This window comes from Eptatretus burgeri, chromosome 10, assembly GCF_056783735.1.
Source record: "Eptatretus burgeri isolate ZD-2024b chromosome 10, Ebu_testis_v1, whole genome shotgun sequence".
In the NCBI taxonomy this organism is placed as follows: Eukaryota; Metazoa; Chordata; class Myxini; order Myxiniformes; family Myxinidae; genus Eptatretus; species Eptatretus burgeri.
Genome location: NC_140970.1, coordinates 61,278,074 through 61,302,287, shown reverse-complemented (window position 1 = coordinate 61,302,287; position 24,214 = coordinate 61,278,074). Strand labels below are relative to the sequence as shown.

Genomic DNA, 24,214 nt, shown 5'->3' with positions numbered 1-24,214 from the left:
TGACGGACGTGACACGCATGTACACATCTTTCCAAACATTTCCAATCACATAGGATTCACAAATCCGTCCAAAGAAAGAAGTATCTCCTTAATACAAAACTAAAGGATTTATGAATCCGTAACACCTCCACACAATACAATGCAACAGTTTCACAGCAAGCAAACTTTGAGTGAGTACAATGAACAAACAGAAATCCAAGGAGGTAACTCGACAAACATTCATAACACTTATTTGTTCTCCCCCTTGGGGACTTGAACCTTTTTAGCGAGCAGGGGCATTAACCCTCTCTTTGTAGAGGTGGGATTCCAACCCCCTCCTTTTGGCCAGAGGGGGTGGCCTTTCCCCTCTGCCTCTGCTGTACCGAATACAGCACAATGAGCCGAGTACCGAACTCGCTTAAGGTAGGCGGAGACTCCAACTCCCCGTTAAGAGATCCCTGATCTCTGTTCAGACCTGTCGGCTTGAGCGGTTTCGAACTACAGGATCCTCTCATGCCTATCACTAAGGTTCTCCTTTGCATACCTCTCCTATCAATGAAGTACCACATTACCCGTTTGGCTGAGAGATGCAGCATCCGATCTGAAGTAAGAGCAAACATCTTAAGTGGCCACTTGCTTGCTGTTATGCCAGATGATGCTGTTCCCAGTCCTGCCGGGGATCAGGTCCCATCTGGGTCGCCAAAATTGTCGTGGAAATTTTTTTTTTCTGGAAGTGATTTTTTTCCTATTTTTGTTGACCAGAAATGATTACTTTTCTTCCTTTTTCACCAGAGGTGATTTTAAAACTTTTTCTGGAAGTGATGTTTTCCTCTTTTTGGTGAGAAGTGATTTTTTTTCATTGTTTTTCACCAGAAGTGATTTTAAAACTTTTTCCGGAAGTGATTTTTTCCTCTTTTTTTGGTGAGCAGAAGTGATTATTTTTCATTGATTTTACTGGAAATGATTTTAAAACTTTTTTCTGGAAGTGATTTATTCCTCGTTTTTGGTGACCAGAAGTGATTATTTTTCATCTTTTTTTCACTGGAAGTGATTTTTTCCTATTTTTGTTGACCAGAAGTATTTATTTTTCATTGTTTTTCACCAGAAGTGATTTTAAAACTTTTTCCGGAAGTGATTTTTTCCTCTTTTTTTTTGGTGACCAGAAATGATTATTTTTTCATTGTTTTTCACTGGAAGTGATTTAAAAACTTTTTCTGGAAGTGATTTGTTCCTCTTTTTTTGGTGACCAGAAGTATTTATTTTTCATTGTTTTTCACTGGAACTGATTTTAAAACGTTTTCTGGAAGTGATATTTTCCTCTTTATTGGTGACCAGAAGTGATTATTTTTCATCTTTTTTTCACTGGAAGTGATTTTTTTTCATATTTTTGTTGACCAGGAGTTTCTTCTTTGTTTTTTTGCGGATCCACGCGCACTGCACGGAATGTGCACGAAGGCAGACCCGTGCGCCGCTCGCGACTCTTTATCGTACAGAGCAGGGCACAAATGTACCGTTCGCGACACTTTGTTATTGTGCAGAGCAGGGCACGAATGAACACATCTTACTGTCTGTATATGGGTTTGCCATAACATCTTACCTTCTCGCCTCTACGGCCAGCGAGCGGAGGAATGTTGTACAGCTCGGGCCACGTTGGCGCACACGGAGCAGGCACATTGACAAGCGCTGGTCGGGGCGCCCGAGCAGGCGTGCGGGACCAACGTCGCCCTCGGCCTGTCGTCAGGGCACGGCCCGGGAGGTTTTGCAAGGCAATTCATGACGTGGAATTCAGTGCGGGCGATTCATGTCTTGTTGTGGGGTCGGAGCAAGACAGATCGTGGGGTAGGCAGAAGACAGCAAGGCAGACAGGCAGAAACGCGGCGCGGGGTCGTCTCGCCGGAAATGGAATGTTGCAGTTTCCGGCCATCACAGCCGGGCCGCACAGGGGGTCGGGGCCAATCAGAGCGCCCGAGTCGGGTGACGACACAGCGCTTCGGGGTGCCCTCCACCGCGCGGGGCCTATAAAGGTCCGAGCGGAGCCTTCGATGTCTCTCTGCTCTGCCTCGCCTCCGCTCAAGCTGGACTTCGACTCCGCCTTCTGTAGCCATCGCCTCCACTCTGGCTCCTCTTCTCCACCCACATGACACTGACTCCACCCTGCCTTTACGCTGACGGTCGCATCTCCTTCTCCGTGCCGACGCGCTAGCTGTCAGGGGTACCGCACCATGGAGCATTCCCCCAAATGTATTGGTGGCACATTCGGGCAAGCGTGCAAAGGTACCGAGAGACCGTAGCCTCAACTCCTCTCCTGTCTTGCTGCAATACCTCTTCATCATCGGGTTTTCTGTGTCTGTGTGTGTGTGTCCTGGCACCTGTCCACGTAAGTAAGACTGCAGAAGATTATTATTATTATTTCACATTAAGTCTGCTCTGTCTCCTTTTGTAAGTTGCTTATTATCGCACCACACCTTTCTTCCCTATCTCTGTTTGCACATCCCCAAAAAATATATTGATCGTACCACATACCCTTCCTAACCTGCTTGTTAATAAATTACTATCAGAAATGTTCCCAGCTCGTTTTTGTCTTTTCTTTCATCGATCCAACATAGTCCGAATCCTAGCTTAGCCTGGACTTTATTCCCAACGATCCGTTCCTTTTTGCTCGTACGTCCTTGGCAGTGTTGCTCGGCTGCATCCGATCCGGACAAGGCGTACCGAGGGCGTGTTCCCTGGTAATTAAATCACGTGATTAATTAGGTAATCCGGTTAACCCATAGATGGGAGGACCCGAGGTCACGTGGTTCAGTTATTGGCGTCCACGGTCGGTTAGCGACCCGCCGCGTCACAGAATTATCCATGTGCGATGGTCTACAATTCCGGGTAGTCTGGTGGGAGCCGAGATAGCTTCCCCCCCCTCCCCTCGTGGTCTTCTCACCCGACCCGCAACAATATAATAGGCTAATGCTGTCTGTCCCACTCTGAAACACTGAAACACTCCCCAGAGAGAAATAATATGAAGTAAAAGTTGCTTCAAATTAATCCAAACCTACGAGAAAATTGTAAACCAAAATTCAAATCGACAAAAATAATTGAACCCAAACGGGGTGCAGGTAACAGACTGCTGCCTCAATCGCTCCTGGAAAAAAAAACTCTGCTGGAAAGAAATAAGCAACGTCTCATTTTTAGCTCTTTCAACCAGCACAAGAATAAAAGGCTTCCTTTTTTTATATTGTGGTATTTTTACTACAGGCTTCTGCTAGTGTCGATTAATGCAATATGAATAAAGTTTACTAAAAATGACAATGATGGAGGTGGAGTGAGAACCTTTGGGATTCAGACCATCGTACTATAGATTGCAGAAGATTAAACCTACGGAACAAGCAATTTAGCTTACACCTTCTTCAAAACTGTATTCCTCGACTCAGTGTGCACATTGGTACCAATCTTTTTATTCTCCAATTTAAAAAGTACTTTGTACAAGGAAGTCTGATTGGAATAAAGTAATAAACAAGTGAATAAACCTGTTTGCAAAAACAGCAGAGCAGAATGCTTCCTCCCTTCTGGACTTGTGCTTCATGTAGCTTGTATTCAAATGTTCCACAGGAATTTTTTTTCCCAGATGTAAAGTTAACATTAAAAGTATTCCAAAATGGAATAAACGAAACATGATCCGAGACAGGCTGGGCCATCACGTCGAGCACAAGTCGGACCACAGGTGTAATGAAAAAGGGAGAAAAGTGGGGATGTAGCAGTTTTTGTTCTCGGGCCTTCTTCATAGCTGCGCCAGATCTTTGGGTCCTTTATTTGTTTAACTACTGTCAATGTAAAAACAGTCTGTGGAGCCATAGAAATGACATCTGCCCGTCTTTGTAAGCCAATGGCCATGTTGGTGCATTTCATAACAGGATTGTAAACTTTCGATAAAGGCCCCTAAGTTGAGCAGTCTCGTTAAGAGATCATGCATTGCATTCTGTAGTTGTAATGCATATGTAAAGTCGTTGCCCATCTTCCTTCTCTGTATGCACAGCATATACAACAAATAACCACACCACCACCTTCCACCTCCTGGACCCGTCACATACAGGGTGTCTCAATAAAATGTATACAGAGTGTAATATTTTGGGAAAAAAATAATTAAATGGTAACACTCAGCATCACTCCTCTCTCTCTCTCTCTATGAGCACCTAACAGATGGCGTTAGCGTGTCATGGAATGATTGCACGTCATCAGTCAACTGTTACCCATAAAGCAGTGCAGAACCCCAAGACAGAATAGTTTTCAGTATATAAAGTCATCTTTATACATTTTATTGAGACATTCTGTAGAACATAAAGATGGCTCTAAAAAATACACAAGTTCAAATAAAAACGTGTTCCAACCAAAAACGTCAGGTACACGATTGATTAGAACACCCAGCATGCACCAAAAATCAAACGCCACCAGCTTAAGGAAAGATTCAAAATTGTAATAGTAATTAAAATTGAAAAAAACAGTTCAAGTTGCAGATCTTTTTGCACAGCATGATGTTGCTCATCTGACATTATTAAGCCAGCCAGTCATACAGTGAGGCAATTCATAAGTGCAAATCATTGGCAAATAAAACATACATGTGACATTCGCCAGAGAAACAACGTACACGAGCACGAATTTCAGGCAGAAACGCATTGACATTTCTTGTTCCAAATAATGCCATTTAAAATCGAATTTTAAAAATCCCCATAATTTTTTGTTTTATTTATTGAAAGATGAATACGAGGGACGACTTGACGGAAGCCATACAACTTACCGAGACTCAAAGGGGTATCCAAATGCACGGAAAGCCCGAATGGTCACCGGAAGAAACGAGAGCCGCAAAATCAATGGCTCTTGGCAAATCGCAGGCGACAAGAGCAATTTGCTCAGAAAGAAGAGCCAATCACGTGGCGAAATGCAGGTGAGTGGTTATTCACAGGCATAAATGATGCAATTTACACTTAGCTGTGAGGAAAACCCAAGGAGAGAATTGGGCAAAGTTTGTGGTATCGAGGGCAACGCACAATGATCGTTTGCCTCAGTCGTGCAGCAGATAACTGCAAAAATACTTTGGTTTGTGATGCAAGCATGAAATTTGGCAAAAATACTCTTTGAGGTCCACTTTTTTCAAAAAAGGCGCTGGCCATGCAAAATTCCAAGATGGCGACCATTTTTCAAGATGGCCACCATATGCACAGAAATTTCCTCTTCTGCAGCTAAATATTTGAAACAAAACACAACATTAAGGGTGTAAACCATAGTTTTTTGTGTCTAAGATTTTAGCATGATTATTCTTTGTAATGTAACATCTCACAGCAAGGTTGTAACAAAGATGGCATCCAAGATGTCTGCCACAAAACCAAAACAATGCTCATATTTCAGGAAATAATAGACATAGACTCATAATTTTTGGATCTATACCTAGGTTTTTGGGATCAACCAATTAGGTGGACATGGTTTTAGATTCCAAGTTCCCATGCATACTGCTGAAACAAAGATGTGAGTCCAAGATGGCTGCCACGATAGCTATAAACCATTGTTCACAAACTAGCGTTTGGAACAAAATCAAGATTTTTTTTTTAAGGTTTACTAACTTGACAGATATGGTTCAGATATGGACAGAAAAATTCTTCCCATTTTGCAAAGGGAAAATCAACCATGGACGGTTAGTCGTCATAGGAGATGCTGAGGCCATGCTCGTGCAGCATTTCTACCAGGCTTCTCTTCCTGAGAAGAAAATAAAATAAAATAAAATAAACACCCCCTCCACTCAAACAGGTGAAAAGCTGTTCGACCTCACACCTGCAACTGCATAGAGTTGTGCAGCTCAGACCCAGTCTGTAGCACTTGCACTTCCCACGACAGCCTGATTTACAACAGCATTTGGTCAATTGTTGGCAACTTTGAGAAATGGGAGAGTTGGCTGTCCAGAAGACCTGCCATTCTTCACCAAACCACTGCCATCCCCAGTCAGCAGGGCTCTCTGCTTCTGGCTGACATTGGGTTGCCTGGGCCCACACACAACCAGCCTGGTAGGCAGCACGTCTGGTGTGTTGGAGCAGAGCTGCTCTGGTTGGTGGAATGGCCTCGTAAGGCCTCTGCTTTCTGGCAAACATGTCAAGCCTGGCCTCGTCCACAGTGGCAGCAGTGCTGGACCTGTCATACACTAGTATGACAAACTTCTCCAGTATCTCGAGGTCGCCATCTTCCACTGTGAGAGGGTACTGACTGAGCTTGGATTTTTTTTTCGATTTGATTTTTTTCGTGGCCAGCGCCATTTTTAACACAGTAGGCCAAAAAGAGTATTTGTGCCAAATTTCATGCTTGCATCACAAACCGAAGTATTCTAGGGGTATTTTGCAGTTATCTGCTGCACTACAGTGCATGATTGGTCTGATGTATGGTCTTTTGGGATCCAACATGAAGGAACAATGGTTGCACTACAAAAGTGCAGCTTCATCAAAATAAGTCACTTGTCAAGATATTTCTTGGTGTAGCGATCAAAAGCTTCGTAGATAGCTTTCCTGAAACAAAAAAGGGAACAGTTGATTAAAATTAAAATCTTTCAACTTAAGTCTGGAGAAAAAAAGGACAATATGGATAACCAGTCAATGGACAAAACAATGTTGGATTTGGTTACAAGGTTCTCTCTGGGTTTTAATTTGACTTCGGCAGAACAGCAAGTATAGAATGTATCTGCTGAACACCATAAATGTGTACAATACTCCGAGTATCGACGTTATATTAAATACATCTAAAGCTGCATGAATCTATCCAATTAGGCTGACATCGGTAAGCGCACAAGAAAACCGATCAGCCTCGCTATCCATCAGTGTGTCATGAGGCAATAGAAGGAAAAATTGAACGATGAATTTTTTCTTGTCTCACCCCCTAAAATTGCTCCACTTTGGAGCTAAATCAATCCACTAAAAAATGCGGAGGAGAAATTTGGTCCTAATTGGTCAACATTTAAAGGTCGCCCTCGTAACTGAAAACAAGACCCATTTGTTCATATCAACAAGTTGTTCACAGGTACTGCTTGGGGTGAACCAAATAATAAAAAACAAGGCAATTTGGTAAAGTAACGAAAGTTTGACACTTAAAAAGGCAAAGAACATGAACATTTTATGATATAATCGAAATAGAATACATCATTTGGTGAATAATGGCAAAAATGGAGAAGCAACTAAAGCAAAACATTGATAAATAAAACACATATAGCACGAAAATTGGTGCTTATACGTTGATCAGTCATTAGTTCTTTCGTGTTCTCAACAATGCCGATTTGTTTGAAGCTGGATATTGCTTTCTATGGTCATTGACAACTTGAACGAGGAACTGGAGCTGTTCCTCTTTTCCCGTTAACTTTCCATTCAGATCCTTGACCAGAACCATGGCCCGTTCTGCTCTGTCGTTCATCACTGCAAGTATGGAGACCACAACCAGAGCTTGCACATATTCAGTTTGACGTCCACGAAAAGGGGTGGTGGAGCAGAAAGCCATATTGCAATTGAAGTTTCCAGAAGAATCCTTGGGTGTTCTTTGTGACCAGTTGTTCCAGTCCCTTGCTCTCGCTGAGGAACAGAGCATCAAGAATCAGAGGTCATTTTGGCAGCCTGTCAAAGGCTTCCTGATCTAACGCTGCAACCATGCTGCACTTAACTTCCGTCGATATCCTCTCATCAAAGAACGCCAGATGCACTACCTCCTCCGAATGGTACCACAAGTGCGCAGACAGCTTCTTGGTGGTAGCATCGGAGATTTTGTGTGGGTATCGAAGGAGCATCATCATCAATTCCCAATCATTCAGCGGAGCTTCGATGGACAAGGGAGCTGTTGCCCATGCTTTCATGTACACTAGCACAGAAAAGAGGCAGATATCTCGAATTCCACGTTCCTCAGTGTTTGTCAGTTAAAACTGTCTTTGGAAGAGCCAGATCTTTATGGCGTAGAGCGCCTTAGCCATCCATCTTGCCCGATACATAGCACTAGGGGCGCGGAAGTTTATTCCCTTGTATGGAACTCCTCCAAGAAAGATGACGGAAAGATCTAGGAATTTCTGATAGTCATCACGAGCTTGAAGTGCTTGTGATTTTGCAAACTCAATGAGCTCCATTCTGTGCTTAGCAATCGCTGCTTTGGTGAGCGTATCTGTGTTCGCCGTTTGGAACTGTTGCTGGTCAATGCAGGTCCAATAATCACGGAAGCGCTTGAAAAGCAGAATTTCTGGACCAGTTGACTGAACCCAGCGATGCTGCAAATGCTGCCTGAAGCACCAACTCCAGTACATGGTGTCTGCACGCGCAGTAAAACAGGTCACGTCCAAGTTTTTCTTCCAAAAGAACACAAGTTTCTCCACGATGGCCTGTGTTTGTTTCGGTTGTGACGAAACACATAGCTTTCACATGATCAGTCAGTCACTCTCCATTCATTCAGGCATTTGCTTGTGCCAGCACGGTTCCTGACAGAAGTTTTGGCACCCCAAGGAGCTTCTCTGTCCCGGAGGCAGATACAAGAATAGGTAAGCAGTCAACATATTCTCGTGACGTCAGATCTTGCATGAGTTTTCCGTCCCAGTGAATAGTCAACAGACCATTGCCTTGGAACTCGCTCTTCAGCTGCCGAGCCTTCAGGGTACAGAATTTTTCACGCCGACGATGAATGGATCCACGATTGATGTTGTAGTTGCTGGCATCATGGTCTAAGCTGGTTGCTGCCTCAGCCAGCAGATATGTGGCCTTTCTTGACAAGACTTATGCGAGATCAAGCGCTGCCACCAATTCCGATGTCATGATGTTCTTCGTTGCTCTTTGTTTTGGCGTGAACGATCCACCACATGCTCCTTCTTCTTGTCTATCATCTGTGCTGGAGGATGAGAACTCCAAAACTGCTACGTTGTATACTACCTCCATTTCAGCTGCTGATCGCTTTCTTCGTTTCTCTCCTTCCTCCCGACGTTGAATACAAGCTTTGACTTGGCGCTGATGGGTCTTGTCCAAATTTGCAATTGAACCTGGACGGCCTTTCTGGCGCTGTTACTAAAGGAACTCCCAATCCTCTCGGGACTTGACCGATTTCTCACAATCAGCGTGGGCGATATCAAAGAGATGATCGAGGCGTTCAATGAATTAATTATTTTTATTTCATCTTGTGTGAATTGCTCGTCCTTGAGGCATGCTTTTTGAGTCCTTTCCACTCCTCAAAAACTTTCTCCAGTTTGCTGACGCAGTGTTGCTCCAGCCTGGTTGGAATGTGAGCTTTCTCCCAGAAGGACATCAATGCTTGAACTGACTTCCTTGAGGCGTCACGCATTGTCAATTTCTTTTCACGGTGAAGGTAAAGGAAGTACCTGAATGCTTGCCTGTAGGAAGGAATCACAACACCCTTTCACATCATCAACCGTTACCCCCAATAAGTAGATACACTTGCGGGTTTCCATCTCCAGAAATCACATAACTGAAATGAGAATCGGTGAATTGTTAATCAAGATTGTCACAATAACTACCACACAAATAAAATACACACAGATTAATACACACACAGATATACAGATTACAGATATATAGATAACGCATTACTCACGTGTTTGTGGTGATGCTGGTGTAAACAAACCTATTGCGCTGCCAGTCGTATAAAAGTACAGTGTAGCACAAAAAATTATGTGCAGTACATAATACTTGATAATGATATTAAACAACTATGTTACTGGTTTACGTATTGTATTTACTATACAGTACTTTTTATTGTTATTTCAGAGTGTACTCTTTCTACTGATAAAAAAAAGAAGTTTACTGTAAAACAGTATGCCGTGCTCGCACCCATTTCACCATAGCTATGAACTTGAAGAACAAGAACAAAGTGAAGCTGTTCTGCTTCATTGAAAGCAACGAGACTAACAAAAATTCGAGAAGGGCCTATATCAGATATGGAGAAACTTCTAATGACCTGGATTGAAGACCAGACACACAAGCGTATCCCTCTCAACACCATGACGATCACGGCCAAAGTAAAAAGTTTGTTTGCGATGTTGAAAGAAAAGGCTGGACCCGACTTGGCACAACGACAAAATTGCTTAACGACGCATTTCTCAGAACGTATCCCCCTCATTAAGCGAAGCATGATGTATTCGATATCTGATGAACGATTATGGAGACGCCGTCCAAGCATTAAGCTTTGAAAGGCGGGGCGACAATTTATATTTAGTTAATTAAAATGATTTTTCAGTCACCGGGTTTTTACTACCAAAGGAATAGATTCCCGGGGTGAGAGCATGAAAATTCCAATCTTTGCATTTAAGTGACACATTACTATCCATACAGAACCATGCAAGGCAGTTCTAAAACGTGCATCGAGTCTCAACAAATTTTAGAAAATAGTATTACTTTTCTTCTGCAATGACAGTGACAAAAATGGTTTTCTTGATTAAAAACACCATCTCACCTGAATGATTGCATTTTCTTAAGTTAACAAAAGGTATTGGTCAGAGGGATGGAACGGAAGCTTTTACAAAAAAAAAAATAATGAAAAATCACTGTGACACTTGGTGAAACATAACGGCTCTTGGTATATATAGCACATACCTCCGCCAGGCTGAACAGTTTACATTTTATATCCCACTGATAGGTTGGATGTGAATCCGGACCCAAAACAAAATTTAATTGGCTTGTTATTGTCACCAACCCAACTCATCCACGTAGTTTTGTCATAACTCGTCCACAACTTTCTGAGATACATATCATTACAAGGATTAAAAGGAAATTATGTGTAGGACGACGCCATTCGGCCCATCATGCCTGCACCAATTTTTTTCATGCTATATGAAAAATTCTCATACGGGATCCGGATTTGAATCTTAACCAAAATTGAATCAATTCGTCCTTGTTACACACCCATCCTGTCCACAACCTTTCTGTAGAATCCATCCATAACCTTTTGAGATATTGTGCTATATATCATTTTTGGCCCAACCTCTCAATGGCAAAGAATCACTTCAAAAATTCTCGTATCCGGATCCGGATTCGGATCTTCACAAAAACTGAATCAAGTCTTGTCACACACACAACCTGTCCACCAAATTTCGTGTAAATCCACCCATAACCTTTTTGAGATATTGTGCTATATGTCGTTTTCGGCCCAACCTCTCAATGGCAGAGAATCACTCAAAAAATTCTCAGATCCGGATTCGGATCTTCACCAAAATTGAATCAATTAGTCCTTGTCACACACCGAACATGTCCACCAAGTTTCATCCGAATCCATCCATAACCTTTTGAGATATTGTGCTATATATCGTTTTTGGCCATATCTCTCAATGGTGAAAAATCATTCAGAAAGTTCTAAGATCCAGATCCAGATTTGGATATTCACCAAAATTTGGCGTTGCTGTCCTCGGCTGGTCACGTGCACACAAAAAATTTCAGAAAGATTGCTCGAAAACTGTGGCCAAAACTCGTGTGACAAGCAGACAGACAAACAAATGCTGCAGACCAACATACTTGGCAAAAAAAGTTTTTGCTAAATAGTAATAATAAGCCGGTAGGCGACGAGGGATTCACTAGGATCGAAGCGCTGGATACTATGCTTTTCATTCTGACCGATCCACCGACGAAGATTCATTGCCAAGACGTATTGGTTCACATACAATTGTTCCTCTGCCTGGCAAGATTTTTCCTATTGCATATTTTGCCAACTGGCACTCCTCATAAAAAATGACGGTAAATAGACACCCTATTTTTGAAGGACTACCATTTGAAAAATAATCGGTTTGCTGGTTTGTGCTGTGGAGCCTCATGTTGCAGACACACACACACACACACACACACACACACACACACACACACACACACACACACACACACACACACACACACACACACACACACACACACACACACACACACACACACACACACACACACACGCACACACACACACGCACACACGGAAAACCCGACAATAAGGGATATCTAGCATATATAGCGAATCCAATAATTGTATTCGGGGTGATGTCGAACTACATGTATCCAAATGTAACATGGCAACACAATATCGGCAAACATTTTTTGCTGACTTTAGGCATACAACTTCAACAGTTTAATTTTAGAAAACTGTTGAATTACGTTTAAAAGTTCTTCTCCTTCGTTCGGATTGTAGTGGATTGTGACTATTGTGAAAGACAAGACGTCTTTACAAGCTCGTCTTTATCTGATCAGCTGAAAGAGATTTTGCAACTCCTTTCCTGTGACTCTGAGTGTCAGTATTTCTTTTTTAAGACGAAGTTCAATAAATTTTCAGAATAGTGTATATTTAATGTGCTCCCATTAACAGAAATCCAAAAGTTGGATTTCATTTTTACAGTATGCAACACATGTCTGAGAGTAGCATAACTAGATGAGGGCACGGCTGTGCCGCAACTCGAAGTTAGGGAAGGAATTTGTTACTTGTTCAGGGTGCCGGATACTCTTCACAAAGGACATCATGGAATCTTTAACATCCACCACCTAATGCTGGCAGATGGGACACCCAGTTTAATGTCAATCCGGGGATGGTATACACACTGATGGATCACCCTGCCTGTAAAAATGTTTGTCGATGTCGTGCTGCCACGTTACATGTATCAGATGACAGTATATAGGTGGGTCAGAATTCAAACTAATGCTGGACAATTTAGAGGCAAGTGGATTTACAAGTACTACTTGGGAAGGTGGAGGGATGGAGAGGTAAAGCACTTAAGAGACTCTTGGCAACACCAAAGTGCAAAATCAGGAGCTGCAGGATCACAAGTTAAACGTTCAAAAATGTGAATATAAAACCGGTCACGCTATTACAATGTGGTAAAACTTGTGTCGTATCAACTCGACCATTCTATGCCGATAAACAGGTTAACAAGAGGTGTTTTCAAAGTGATAACATAATCTATTACAACAGAATACTTTTAACCAGACTCGGTGGTGGAGAGGTTATCCCATACACTCTGGGAGGTTGCTAATTCGAACCATGGCCGAGTCATAACAAAGCCGAAAAAAGGTATGTGCTGCTTCCTTGCTAAACACTAAGCATTTAAAAGGACAGCACAGAAAACAACAAATGATTGGCAACACCAGCACAGGCTTTGATAGGCCAAACGGTCTCCTCCAGCATCAAAGTTCCTTGTAAGCAAACTCATTATTAAGTTATTTCTCCGAAATAAGCTCACAGAGTGGGTCCCAGTATCCGGCCATCCGTTTGTTAACATTTGACGAAAACATTTACTCCTAACAAACTACCCGACAGAGATGGACTAAATTCGGTACAGCAAGGTCTCATGGGGTTGTACTCCCCATTCCCCATAAAAGGAATGAAATTGGGGGGGGGGGTGCCCCAAATATTGGTATTTCATTCAAAAATAATCTGAGAAATTGACAACAGCATCCAGACCAAACTGGCCATGTGACATTGTGACCAACCATGCCCAAACCTGAAGTTGTGTTCCCCATGGCCATATCTCCCCTGAAAAGGGGGCCACGACATCCCTCCCCTAATCCCCCATATTCACAAAAACATATTGTTGCGAATTTGCGCCCGCCAGCGTGCGGACGGCCGAGTCACTCGAATTGCGACCGCATCGCCCACCGGACAGACAATTCAGTCGTGACCCTCCGGGAACTATCGCCCGGAGCCAGTCACGGGTGGGCCTTTCGACCTCACCACAATCATGCCAATCGGCCACCCGCGTAGGATAGGGTTGTTCGCCAAACTCGACCTACCTAAGTACCCACGCGGATGGTAAACCGGGCGATCGTACCTCGCCGCAGGTCGACTCCAGACACGAACCGCTTAAGCAGTCCGTTCCGTGCTACAGTGATAACCGAGCGGAGTTATCATCGGCCTCGACGGTTCCGATTAATTACCGGGCGTATTAAGCCCACTACGAACCCTTTACGTGAAGCAGGATGGTGGGTCAATAAAGAAAAGACGAAGCGAAACGGGAAAACAGTTCACACAAAGCACATTTATTTCCCGGCACACAGAAAGTACACATACACAGCCAAACAGTCAAAATGCACATATAGCAGCAAAAACAAAAGGAACAATGACGCAGAGTTACTACCGACTACGCGCACACACGGCAACACTTATACAGTTCTACTTTACAGACGGCGCCAACACACATTTACTCAAAAGCAAAGGAAAGAAGCCACCCTCATAGACAAGGGGTCAGATGGGGCTGTAGGCCAATATGCACGCGTGACCTGAAGGAGCGGCCAGGCCCGCGAGACCGGGAGGGGGGGGGGTCGTCCTACCCGCGTCCTCGTGACGCGTTGGCGGACGAGCCGCAGATGTGGCCGCGTGGCTGTGCCCTGACTCCGTGCTCCTTGGCGGGTTTCGTTGGCACGACATTTGGAGTGGGGTGTGAACGGGGTCCCCTTGTTGCACTATCTCAGCGTGGGGGGAAAGGGAGAATTGTTGATGCCCTGGGGGAGGGAGAATGGCTGGCTGGCTTGGGTCCCGCGACAAGCGATCCCACACCGCGATCTCGTCGCCGACCGCCGCCCTTCTCGCCTCGGACCCGAGCTCCTTGGCCTCTTCCCACAACTCTTCTCAGCCGACTCCAGAACCCAACTCGATGACACTCCAATGACTTCGCCACCCGACTCGACTCTCCCTGCCACACCGATCACTTCGCCACCCGACTCGACTGACTGCCACACCGATGACTCGACTCACTCTCCACTCGACTCGACTGTTCCTGCCACACCGATCACTTCGCCACCCGACTCGACTCACTCTCCCTGCCCTGATTCGCCATGCGCTCGCCGTTTTATAGGCTGACAGGAGCAGCTAATATGCAAATATCCGGATCAGGATGACCTCGGGGGCGGAGCCACGCTCGCCAATTGGTCGGAGGAAAGGGGGCGTGAATCTCCTCCGATCCTAGAATTTGCATATATCCATTTCCTGCAGACGCGCCTGGAGGCGGGGCCAAGCCGCTCTGCGCTTGCTAATTGGACAGAGCAAAAGTGGGCGTGTAGCGTTCCTGATCCGAATTTTCCTCGGAAAGGCCGCTATTTGCGATCGCGGCTCGGTGTGTATCGCTGAACGGGCCCAAGACAGCTCGACGCTCAGTGTTCACAGGTGGTGCGGGAATGGCCGTAGAAGGAGAGAGGTGAAGGTGGGGGAGGGTTTTCGGTGGTGGTTTGATGGTTATGGTGCCATTTGGGAATGGCGGTGATGCGATGATGTGAGATTGAGTTGTGAAGGTAAAGGTCCTGGCTGTTGGTGTTGTTGTTGTTGTTGTCCGAGGGCTGGAGCGTGGTTGCAGTTGGTGACGATGGCTGGCGTGGTGGTTGTTGTGTGATGGCGGTTGAGACGTGGTTGGTTCAAAATAAAGATAGAACAGAAAAACTGGCTATCTCAAAGCGTCGCAGCCCGGATGAATCACATAAATTCCCTCTATACAACGGGTTTGGTACACATGTACTTAGTACACATGTACTAAGAGATTTCCCACCTTCGGGCCCTGAATGGTGGTTTGCGAATTTCCACAGCTGTAACAATATTTTCCTCATAAACTACATGACTGATATGAACCAAATTTGGTACGATACATCAGAACAGTAAGGTTCTGATGTGGTTGTGTTTCCCAACTGGATCAGTCTCCCATAAGAGGCTGAAAAGGGGGGTTTCACCTCAAAATCAGATAATTTATTTAAATATCTTCTCAGAAACTGACAGCCAGATGTAGGCCAAACTCTTCATGAAACACGAGGACCATGCTGTTAACTCGTTGTGCCCCCCCCCCGTCCACCATACAACTTCAGGAAGGGAGGGGGGGGTCATGGCCCCTTCTCCCTTATCCCTCATTTTCACCCCACCTGTTGGGGAAATAATCGTCAATCCCCAATGGGGCTACTTTTATGATATACTAGCAAAGGGACTTGGTGTTGCTGGGCAACACCGGTTCCCTCCCTCATCTCACACCACCCCCACCCCTTCCAGACTCCCACCCACCGCTTCCCCCTCCTCTCCCTACTCCCCCACCACTTCTCCTGCCTCCTCCCACCCAACCCCATTCCCTTTGGACTCCCACGCAACTGGTGGTGGCTCGTGTGTTTCTAAGTAATGAATTGCGAGAAAATTACTTTAAAACTCCCCAGTAAAGTGCATTGTGGTAAAAAAAAAAAAGTAGTCCAATAAAGTTTCGCAGCGATAAACCATGGCAGCTCAGAGGAGTAGGCAGCCATTACCAAGCAGCTTGTAGAGCACTTGCCAAGTGGCTGAATCACTCAAGCAAGCACTCCAACAAAATGGTTGATAAGGAACGGCTGGCTTGGCAGGCGATTAGCGATGCATACAGCGAAGATCAGGAATTTGATGAGCACTTTATCGTAAATATTTTTGTTGCACTCATGAAGTTACACTTTAGGCACATTCCTCAATCTTTTCTTCACTCAATATAATTCTCCGAACAGTGGAAAAAGTTCAGTTTAATGTTTTAGAAATATGGAGAAAGAGGGATCACAGCATTGCTTGCTTAAAGTAAATATGTAAATATGCTGAGTTGTAAGAATCAGTAACTTCTTAAAATTTGCAGATTTCACTCCAAATTGACAGTTATTTAGTCCACCAGCTCCGATCCTCAAATCCGAAGACAGATTTCAATTATATACTTTAATTATTATGTGGCAGGTCATCGGGGAAAATCACCAAGGTTTTTGAGTCGGCCGAAACAAAATAGCGGATTAAGACACCTGCGAGGTGAACTCGGGCTGACCAAGGGTAAGCCTGTTTTTTGTTTTAATTTAATAATCCCGTTAATTATCTTCAAAAGGGGTGTTTATCTTTATGTAAATACCCAGTTTTCATTCATGCACTTCCTTGGTATGTATGCAAAGTTTCGGGCCATTAGGTTTCATAGTTTTGGAGTTATGGACACACACACACACACACACACACACACACACACACACACACACACACACACACACACACACACACACACACACACACACACACACACACACACACACACACACACACAATTATTGACGAGGCATTTTTACCCATCACTTTGCTGACAAATTGAATCAAAAGACATGTTGTACTTCTCAAACATTCTGCTCGTTGAAACATTCTGCTCATCCTGGTGGCAGAGTTGCTCTCTTCATCAAAGACTCTATTCCTCACTGTCCATGCACTACCCTCACTCCCCCACACCCCCAGGAAGAGCTCTGGCTATGGCTTCCGCTCCTCCACTCCCACCTCATGTTTATATGTGTATTGTACCATCCACCAAACAGCGATGACTCCATTTCCACCTCAACATCCGAAAACATGGACCAACTTCTATCCTCTCCTCAAAACTCTCTTCCTCAAATGTGGTGACTTCAGTTGTCATCATGCCAGTTGGCTGGGTCTGGGTACCTCTCTCACCTGCCATGACTTCAGCAAAATACTTCTGCAACTCATTGGGACTGACACAATCGGTCAACTTCCTGACAAAGATCTCAACCAACGGGACTCCATCTCTTTTGGATCTGATTTTGACAAATTTCCCTGACAATATCTGCTGCTCTTCCTTCGCTCCAATCGGTTCTTCTGACCACGTCCTTGTCAAAGTGGACATCTCTCTGGCTATTATCAGAGAACCACCTCACCGCCGTCGAGTCTGGCATTTCACTCAAGCCGACTGGCAGGGTCTCCGAGCAGCCATCAAACTTACAGACTGGTCTCCTATCACTACTTTCTCAAACATCAACTCATCCAGGGAATTCTTTCAAAGAAACTTGCTCTCCCTCATGCACAGATTTATCCCCTCTCGTGTTCAGTTGTCCTACCCTTCCTCCCGCCCTTGGTTTACTGAAGCTTGTGGTGAGGCAGTTGTCCTGAAACAACTTGCCTTTGTCTCATGGAAAGCAAACCCAACTGAGGGCAATCTCAGTTCCTTCCACAAAGCTCGGAACAAGTGTGTATCTACCCTCAGGAGAGCCAGAAAACAACATCTTTCTCATCTCAAGTCTGAACTCTCAAACCTCTCTCCCTCCTCAAAATCCTGGTGGCGTTTAATCAAATCTGTTTCTGGTGTATGTTCCCCCTCCATCCCCTCCCTTACCTCAAATGGCCACACTGCTGATTCCACACGTGATAAAGCTGAATGTCTAAACTCGGTGTTTGCAGCTAAATCTTGTGTCCGAAACCCATCACTTTCTCTACCCACTTTACCCAGTCGCACCCAACTGTCCCTGGACTCTGTATCCTTTTCTCCTGACAAAGTGGAGAGCTTGCTTTCAAACCTCGAGTCAGATTCTGCAACCGGTCCAGATGGCATCAGCCCACGTGTCCTCAAAGCCTGCTCTTCTGCTCTTGCTCACCCTCTCTCTGTTCTATTCACCCTCTCATTTGCCCAAGGTCATCTGCCATCTGCTTGGAAATCTGCTACCATCACTGCCCTGCATAAAAGGTGCAAAAACAGATCCCTGTAACTACAGACCAATCAGCCTTCTCCCAATCATCAGCAAGGTGATGGAATCCATCATCGCTTCAGACATGAAATCCTTCCTCTTCTCCAATGGCTTGATTTCCAATCATCAATTTGGTTTCAGACCAGGTCACTCTACCCTGGATATGCTGCTTCTGCTCTCCCATCAATGGATGGAGGTCCTCAATGCCAGATAGGAAATCCGAGCCGTATCCCTGGACATATCACGTGCTTTTGACACAGTCTGGCACCCTGCCCTACTCGCCAAACTCTCTTCCCATGGTATTCAAGGCCATCTCCACTCATGGCTCGCAGACTTCCTCTCCTGTCGCAGTCAACGTGTGGCCCTAAATGGAGTTCTTTCATCCCCTCTTCCTGTGCAGGCTGGAGTTCCTCAAGGTTGCCTTCTGGGCCCTGTTCTTTTTCTGGTTTTCATCAATGATCTCTCGGACTCTCTGGAAAATCCTCTATTTCTCTTTGCCGACGACTCCACCCTCTGCCGTACCATCTGTCATCCCTCAGACCGGCAAGCAGCAGCTTCTTCACTCACTGCAGATCTGGATAAAATCACAAACTGGTCCAACACGTGGAACATGTCTTTCAATGCAGACAAATCTCACACTCTCACTATGTCTCTTCGAAAGTACCGTTTAGAAAACCCCCCCATCCACTTTCTCAACAATCCTCTGGAAGAAGTCTTTTCTTTCAAGCTTCTGGGTCTCACTATCTGCCATGACCTTTCCTGGGAAAGTCACATTTCCAACCTCACCTCAAAAGCCAGTCGCCGACTGGGAATCCTCAGTCGTGGAAAGTCCTTCCTCGGTCCTCTTGAGCTCCTGACCACTTACAAAGCTTTTGTCCGTAGCCTGATGGAGTACTGCTCTCCCCTCTGGGCTGGTGCTCCTGCCTCCCACCTTTCTCAGCTTCACGCTGTCGAAACCAGGGCATTTAAGATCATCGGCATCTCCCGCAATGAAGCTGAGTCTTTGGGAATCTCACTCAATCACCGCAGGTTGGTCGGTGGTCTTTCTGTCTTCTACCGACTCCTCTCCAGCCTTGCCCCCCCCTGCTCTCTCTGCGATTTGTCCTCACCACATTTCCACAGGGCGCTCAAGGTCCGCCAACAACCCCCTTCTGGTAAAACTACCAAAATCACGAATCACTGCTCATCTTCACTCTTTCATTCCTCTTTTTTCCCACCTTTGGAATAAACTTCCTCACTCTATTCTTTCCCATTCTTCCCTCCAGGCTTTCAACACAGCTGTTCACCACCACCTCTTATCTTCCCCCATCCAAATCCTCGATCTTTTCTACCCCCGATAATCCACCCAAGCCCACTTCCTTCAATTCCCCTGCTTTCCTTCCTGAAAGTCCCTGTAATGTCCATCTTCTCTTCGCCATGCTCCCCATCCCATCCCCATCCCTCTCCTTCCACAGTTCACCTAATGTGTCTGTTCCCCACTGTTTTGTCCCTTCCACTCCCACCCCTCTTGTCTCATGCCCCCTTGCTGTGAGTTGTGTTAGCTCTCATACGAGCCTCGACAAGGTATACAAAAAAAATGGAGTTATTTCATTCCCCCTTCCTGTCCAGACTGGAGTTCCTCAAGACAGTGTACTGGGTCCTGTTCTCTTTCTGGTTTTCATCAATGATTTCTCAGACTCTCTGGAAAATCCTCCTTATCTCTTTGCTGATGACTCCATCTTCTGCCATACCATCTGTCATCCCTCAGACCAGCAAGCAGCAGCTTCTTCGCTCACTGCAGATCTGGGTAAAATCACAAACTGGTCCAACACATGGAACATGTCTTTCAATCCTGACAAATCTCACACTCTCACTATGTCTCTCCGAAAAGGACCGTTTGGACCCCCCCCCACCCCCACTCCCCTATCGACTTTCTCAACAATCCTCTGGAAGCAGTCCTTTCATTAAATCTTCTGGGTCTCACTCTCTGCCACGATCTTTCCTGAGAAAGCCACATTTTCAACCTGGCCTCCAAAACCAGTCGCCGACTGGGAATCCTCCGTCGTGCAAAGTCCTTCCTTGGCCAACTGAGCCTTGACCACATACAAAGCTTTTGTCCACAGCCTGATGGAGTGCTGCTCTCCCCTCTGGGCTGGTACTCCTGCTTCTCACCTTTCTCGGCTTTACACTGTGGAAACCAAGGCATTTAGGATTTTTGGTTTCTCCCACGGTGAGGCTGAGTCTTTGAGCCTCTCACTCTCCTTTTTTTGTTCTTCCCTCTCCAGCCCTTCTTGTCTCCAGCTCCCTTTTTGTGTGTTGTGGGTTAAGTCTCATACAAGCCTCGACAATGCATACAAAAAAAATAGAACGTTTGGGATGAATTTGAATGATGATTGCACGGACTTCAAAACCAGCCGGCGACGTTGGCCCAACTGCAGCAGGCCTCAGTGCGGATCTGGAATGATATTCCTCAAGCCTTCTTCAACCATCTTGTGTCCACGATGAGGTGCCATTACCAAGCGTGTGTCAACGCAAACTGCGATCGCATAAGATACTGAGCTGTTAACTGATTTTGACTGCACAACTTTGAGTCTCTGGAGACATGTCTTGTTTTTTATCTTTTTTTTTGTATTCACTGTTGAGGCTCATATAAGAGCGAACACACAGAATGCACAGAACACACAACAAGGATAGCAGGAGACAAGAGGGGCAGGAGAGGGAAGGAAAACAAGTGTGGAACAGAGACATGAGGAGATCTGTGGAAGGGAGGGATGGGGCAGGGAACACAGGGTACACAAGATGGACATGACAGGGACTTTCAGGAAGCAAAGCAGGGAATTCGAAGGAGGTGGGTTTGGGGCGGATGAGCGGGGGTCGAACAGATCGTGGTTTTGGATGGGGGGGAAATAAGACATGGTGGTGAACAGCTATTTTGAAGACCTGGAGGAAAAACATGTGTTGACATTTCCCACATCAATTTCCTATTTATCAAACACTAAATATTGATATGAACAAACAACGTGATGCATTTGTTTTCATTTCTCATTAACTATAAATGGACGTGTGTGTGTGTGTGTGTGTGTGTGTGTGTGTGTGTGTGTGTGTGTGTGTGTGTGTGTGTGTGTGTGTGTGTGTGTGTGTGTGTGTGTGTGTGTGTGTGTGTGTGTGTGTGTGTGTGTGTGTGTGTGTGTGTGTGTGTGTGTGTGTGTGTGTGTGTGTGTGTGTGTGTGTGTGCGTGCGCGTGCGTGGCATTCTCCTGGAGCTTTCTGATGTGGAGTGTGATCTACCAAAATGATAGTAATGATCTCCTGAGTTGATTAGGCTAATTAACTATGAATAATCCAGAAGAATTCCCATGTTTTAAATGCACACCATGTTAAGGTATATACAGCAGCTTCATAGGTCCTTCCACGGCATGGCATTCAAATTGCACAATGAATAACAAAAACAAAAACATTGAAACAAAACAGATATTAATCTGTGTTAAAATACACTTGGTGGTGTGTGTGTGTTTCTGTAACAATACTTCCCACCAATTGGTTGGACAGCTGGCCTGACTCCACCCACAATTGTAACAACATATATCTGAGGTCCTGCCATTTGGATCGATGAGTATATAAGATGCTTCATGAAGAAGAAAATTAATTTGCGATCATTTATTTACATAATTAGGCTACTCAACATCACTTAACTTTGGAAATGACTGACAAATGATGGACCACAATAAACCATGAACCGTCGATATCCACTTCCTGTTTCGATCGCATTTTCCATGGAGTAAAATATTCCACTGAAGAAATATGTAATGTCGATATAACAACAACAGGCTTGCAACCATACTGCCTTGGAAGCGTAGTGAAGACATTCAAGAGAAATGCAAACCTAAAAGTGGCCTGGCCGAAGAGGCATGCAGAAATGTGCCCTCTATCAATATAACGAACTTCACAGCTCGGCCATAGGTCAGGAAGGCCACGTACACCAGCTTTTGGAATGTAGCCATCTCGTAATGCAACAACGACCACCACCAGGCTGGGGTCAACGGGAACTGGGTGGGGAGGGGGGTTGGATGGCGAGAGAGGAAACATTATAAAGGACCAAATGACAAGGAGAATGAATAATGCAGACCTTTACAACCATTGCTAAGGGTTTACATTGGAAGTCCTTTCTGTTAAAGATCAAAAGCTACATGAGGACATCTACATGCTCAATACCACCAAAAGTAATGGAGCAATAAAGAAAGGAACAGGGATTATTAATCCAAAACAATTTATTTGATTTTTCAGATATACCTCCACTTGCATTATTACATCACTAGGAACTACAACCCTTTGCTTCGCTGACAGGAATATTGAGGTTGGGGTGGGGTGGGGAGGGAAGAGGGAGAGAGGAGGGAGGAGGGAGGGGAAGGAAGGATGGAAGGGGCGGGAGAGAGAGATTGAGGGATATGGGTTGGAGAGAGAGGGAGGGATAGGGGTGGGAGAGAGAGAGGGATAGGGATGGGAGACAGAGGGAAGGGGTGTGAGAGGAGAGGCAGAAGGGTGGGATAGGGGTGAGAGGCAGGATGAGAAAGGGAGTGGGGAGTGAGGGGAGGGGGTGAGAGGGGAGTGAGGGGAGGGGGTGAGAGGGGAGTGAGGGGAGGGAGAGGAGCTGGGGGGGATTCCGGCAGATGTGACGCCCAGCTGAACGCCCATCCGTGAGACGGCACACACATTGATGAAACACCCTGCCTGTGAAACACCGGGATGACAGTTTATAACCGAGTCGGGATACAAACCCAGGCAAGACAGCGAAGAGCGAGCATGCATACTTCTCAGCTATCCTGTCATGATCTGATGATTAATTGCTTTATGAAAACTAAATTGAAAAAAAAGAAACCTTTCATTTGGCCAATTGGCACATTCTTTGACACGCTTTCCTCTCCTTGACCTCCGGAGAGATGCATGGTGGAGGAGGATAGCGTGAGAGAAGGGAAGGCAAAGCAGCAGGAGAGGAAGGGGGGGGGGGAGAAGGCAGTGCGATGTGGGGGTGGGGGGGAGAAGACAGCATAAGGGGGGAGGCAGCAGCGGGGGGAGGCAGCAGAGGGGGGAGGCAGCGTAAGGGGGGAGAAAAGGCAGCGTAAGGTGGGGGAGAAAAGGCAGCGTAAGGGGGGAGAAAAGGCAGCGTAAGGGGGGAGGGGAAAAGGCAGCATAGAGGGGGAGAAGGCAGCGCGAGGGGGGAAGGCAGAGCGAGGGGGGAAGGCAGAGCGAGGGGGAGAGAAGGCAGAGCGAGGGGGAGAAGGCAGAGCGAGGGGGGAGAAGGCACAGCGAGGGGGGACAAGGCAGCTGGGGTCAACGGGAACTGGGTGGGGAGGGGGGTTGGATGGCGAGAGAGGAAACATTATAAAGGACCAAATGACAAGGAGAATGAATAATGCAGACCTTTACAACCATTGCTAAGGGTTTACATTGGAAGTCCATTCTCCAGGGGGGAGAAGGCAGAGCGAGGGGAGAAGGCAGAGCGAGGGGGAGAAGGCAGAGCGAGGGGGAGAAGGCAGAGCGAGGTGGGGAGAAGGCAGAGCGAGGGGGGAGAAGGCAGAGCGAGGGGGAGAAGGCAGAGCGAGGGGGAGAAGGCAGAGCGAGGGGGGAGAAGGCAGAGCGAGGGGGAGAAGGCAGAGCGAGGGGGGAGAAGGCAGAGCGAGGGGGGAGAAGGCAGAGCGAGGGGGAGAAGGCAGAGCGAGGGGGAGAAGGCAGAGCGAGGGGGAGAAGGCAGAGCGAGGGGGGAGAAGGCAGAGCGAGGGGGAGAAGGCAGAGTGAGGGGGAGAAGGCAGA

At 45.8% G+C, this 24,214-nt stretch overlaps 1 protein-coding gene across 2 annotated transcripts in view; it reads right to left on the bottom strand.

The window, feature by feature from the left end:
* Positions 1-3,405: 3,405 nt before the first annotated feature.
* Positions 3,406-24,214, bottom strand: part of ABHD18 (abhydrolase domain containing 18) — a 70,702-nt gene continuing 49,893 nt past the window's right edge. For both annotated transcript variants that reach the window (XM_085898622.1, XM_085898621.1), the window contains 2 exons: positions 22,290-22,452; positions 3,406-6,512 (listed from right to left, as the gene is read on the bottom strand). In XM_085898622.1, the coding sequence (XP_085754748.1) occupies positions 6,458-6,512; positions 22,290-22,452 (218 nt within the window). In that variant the 3' untranslated portion in view covers positions 3,406-6,457. The remainder of the gene's footprint in view (positions 6,513-22,289; positions 22,453-24,214) is intronic.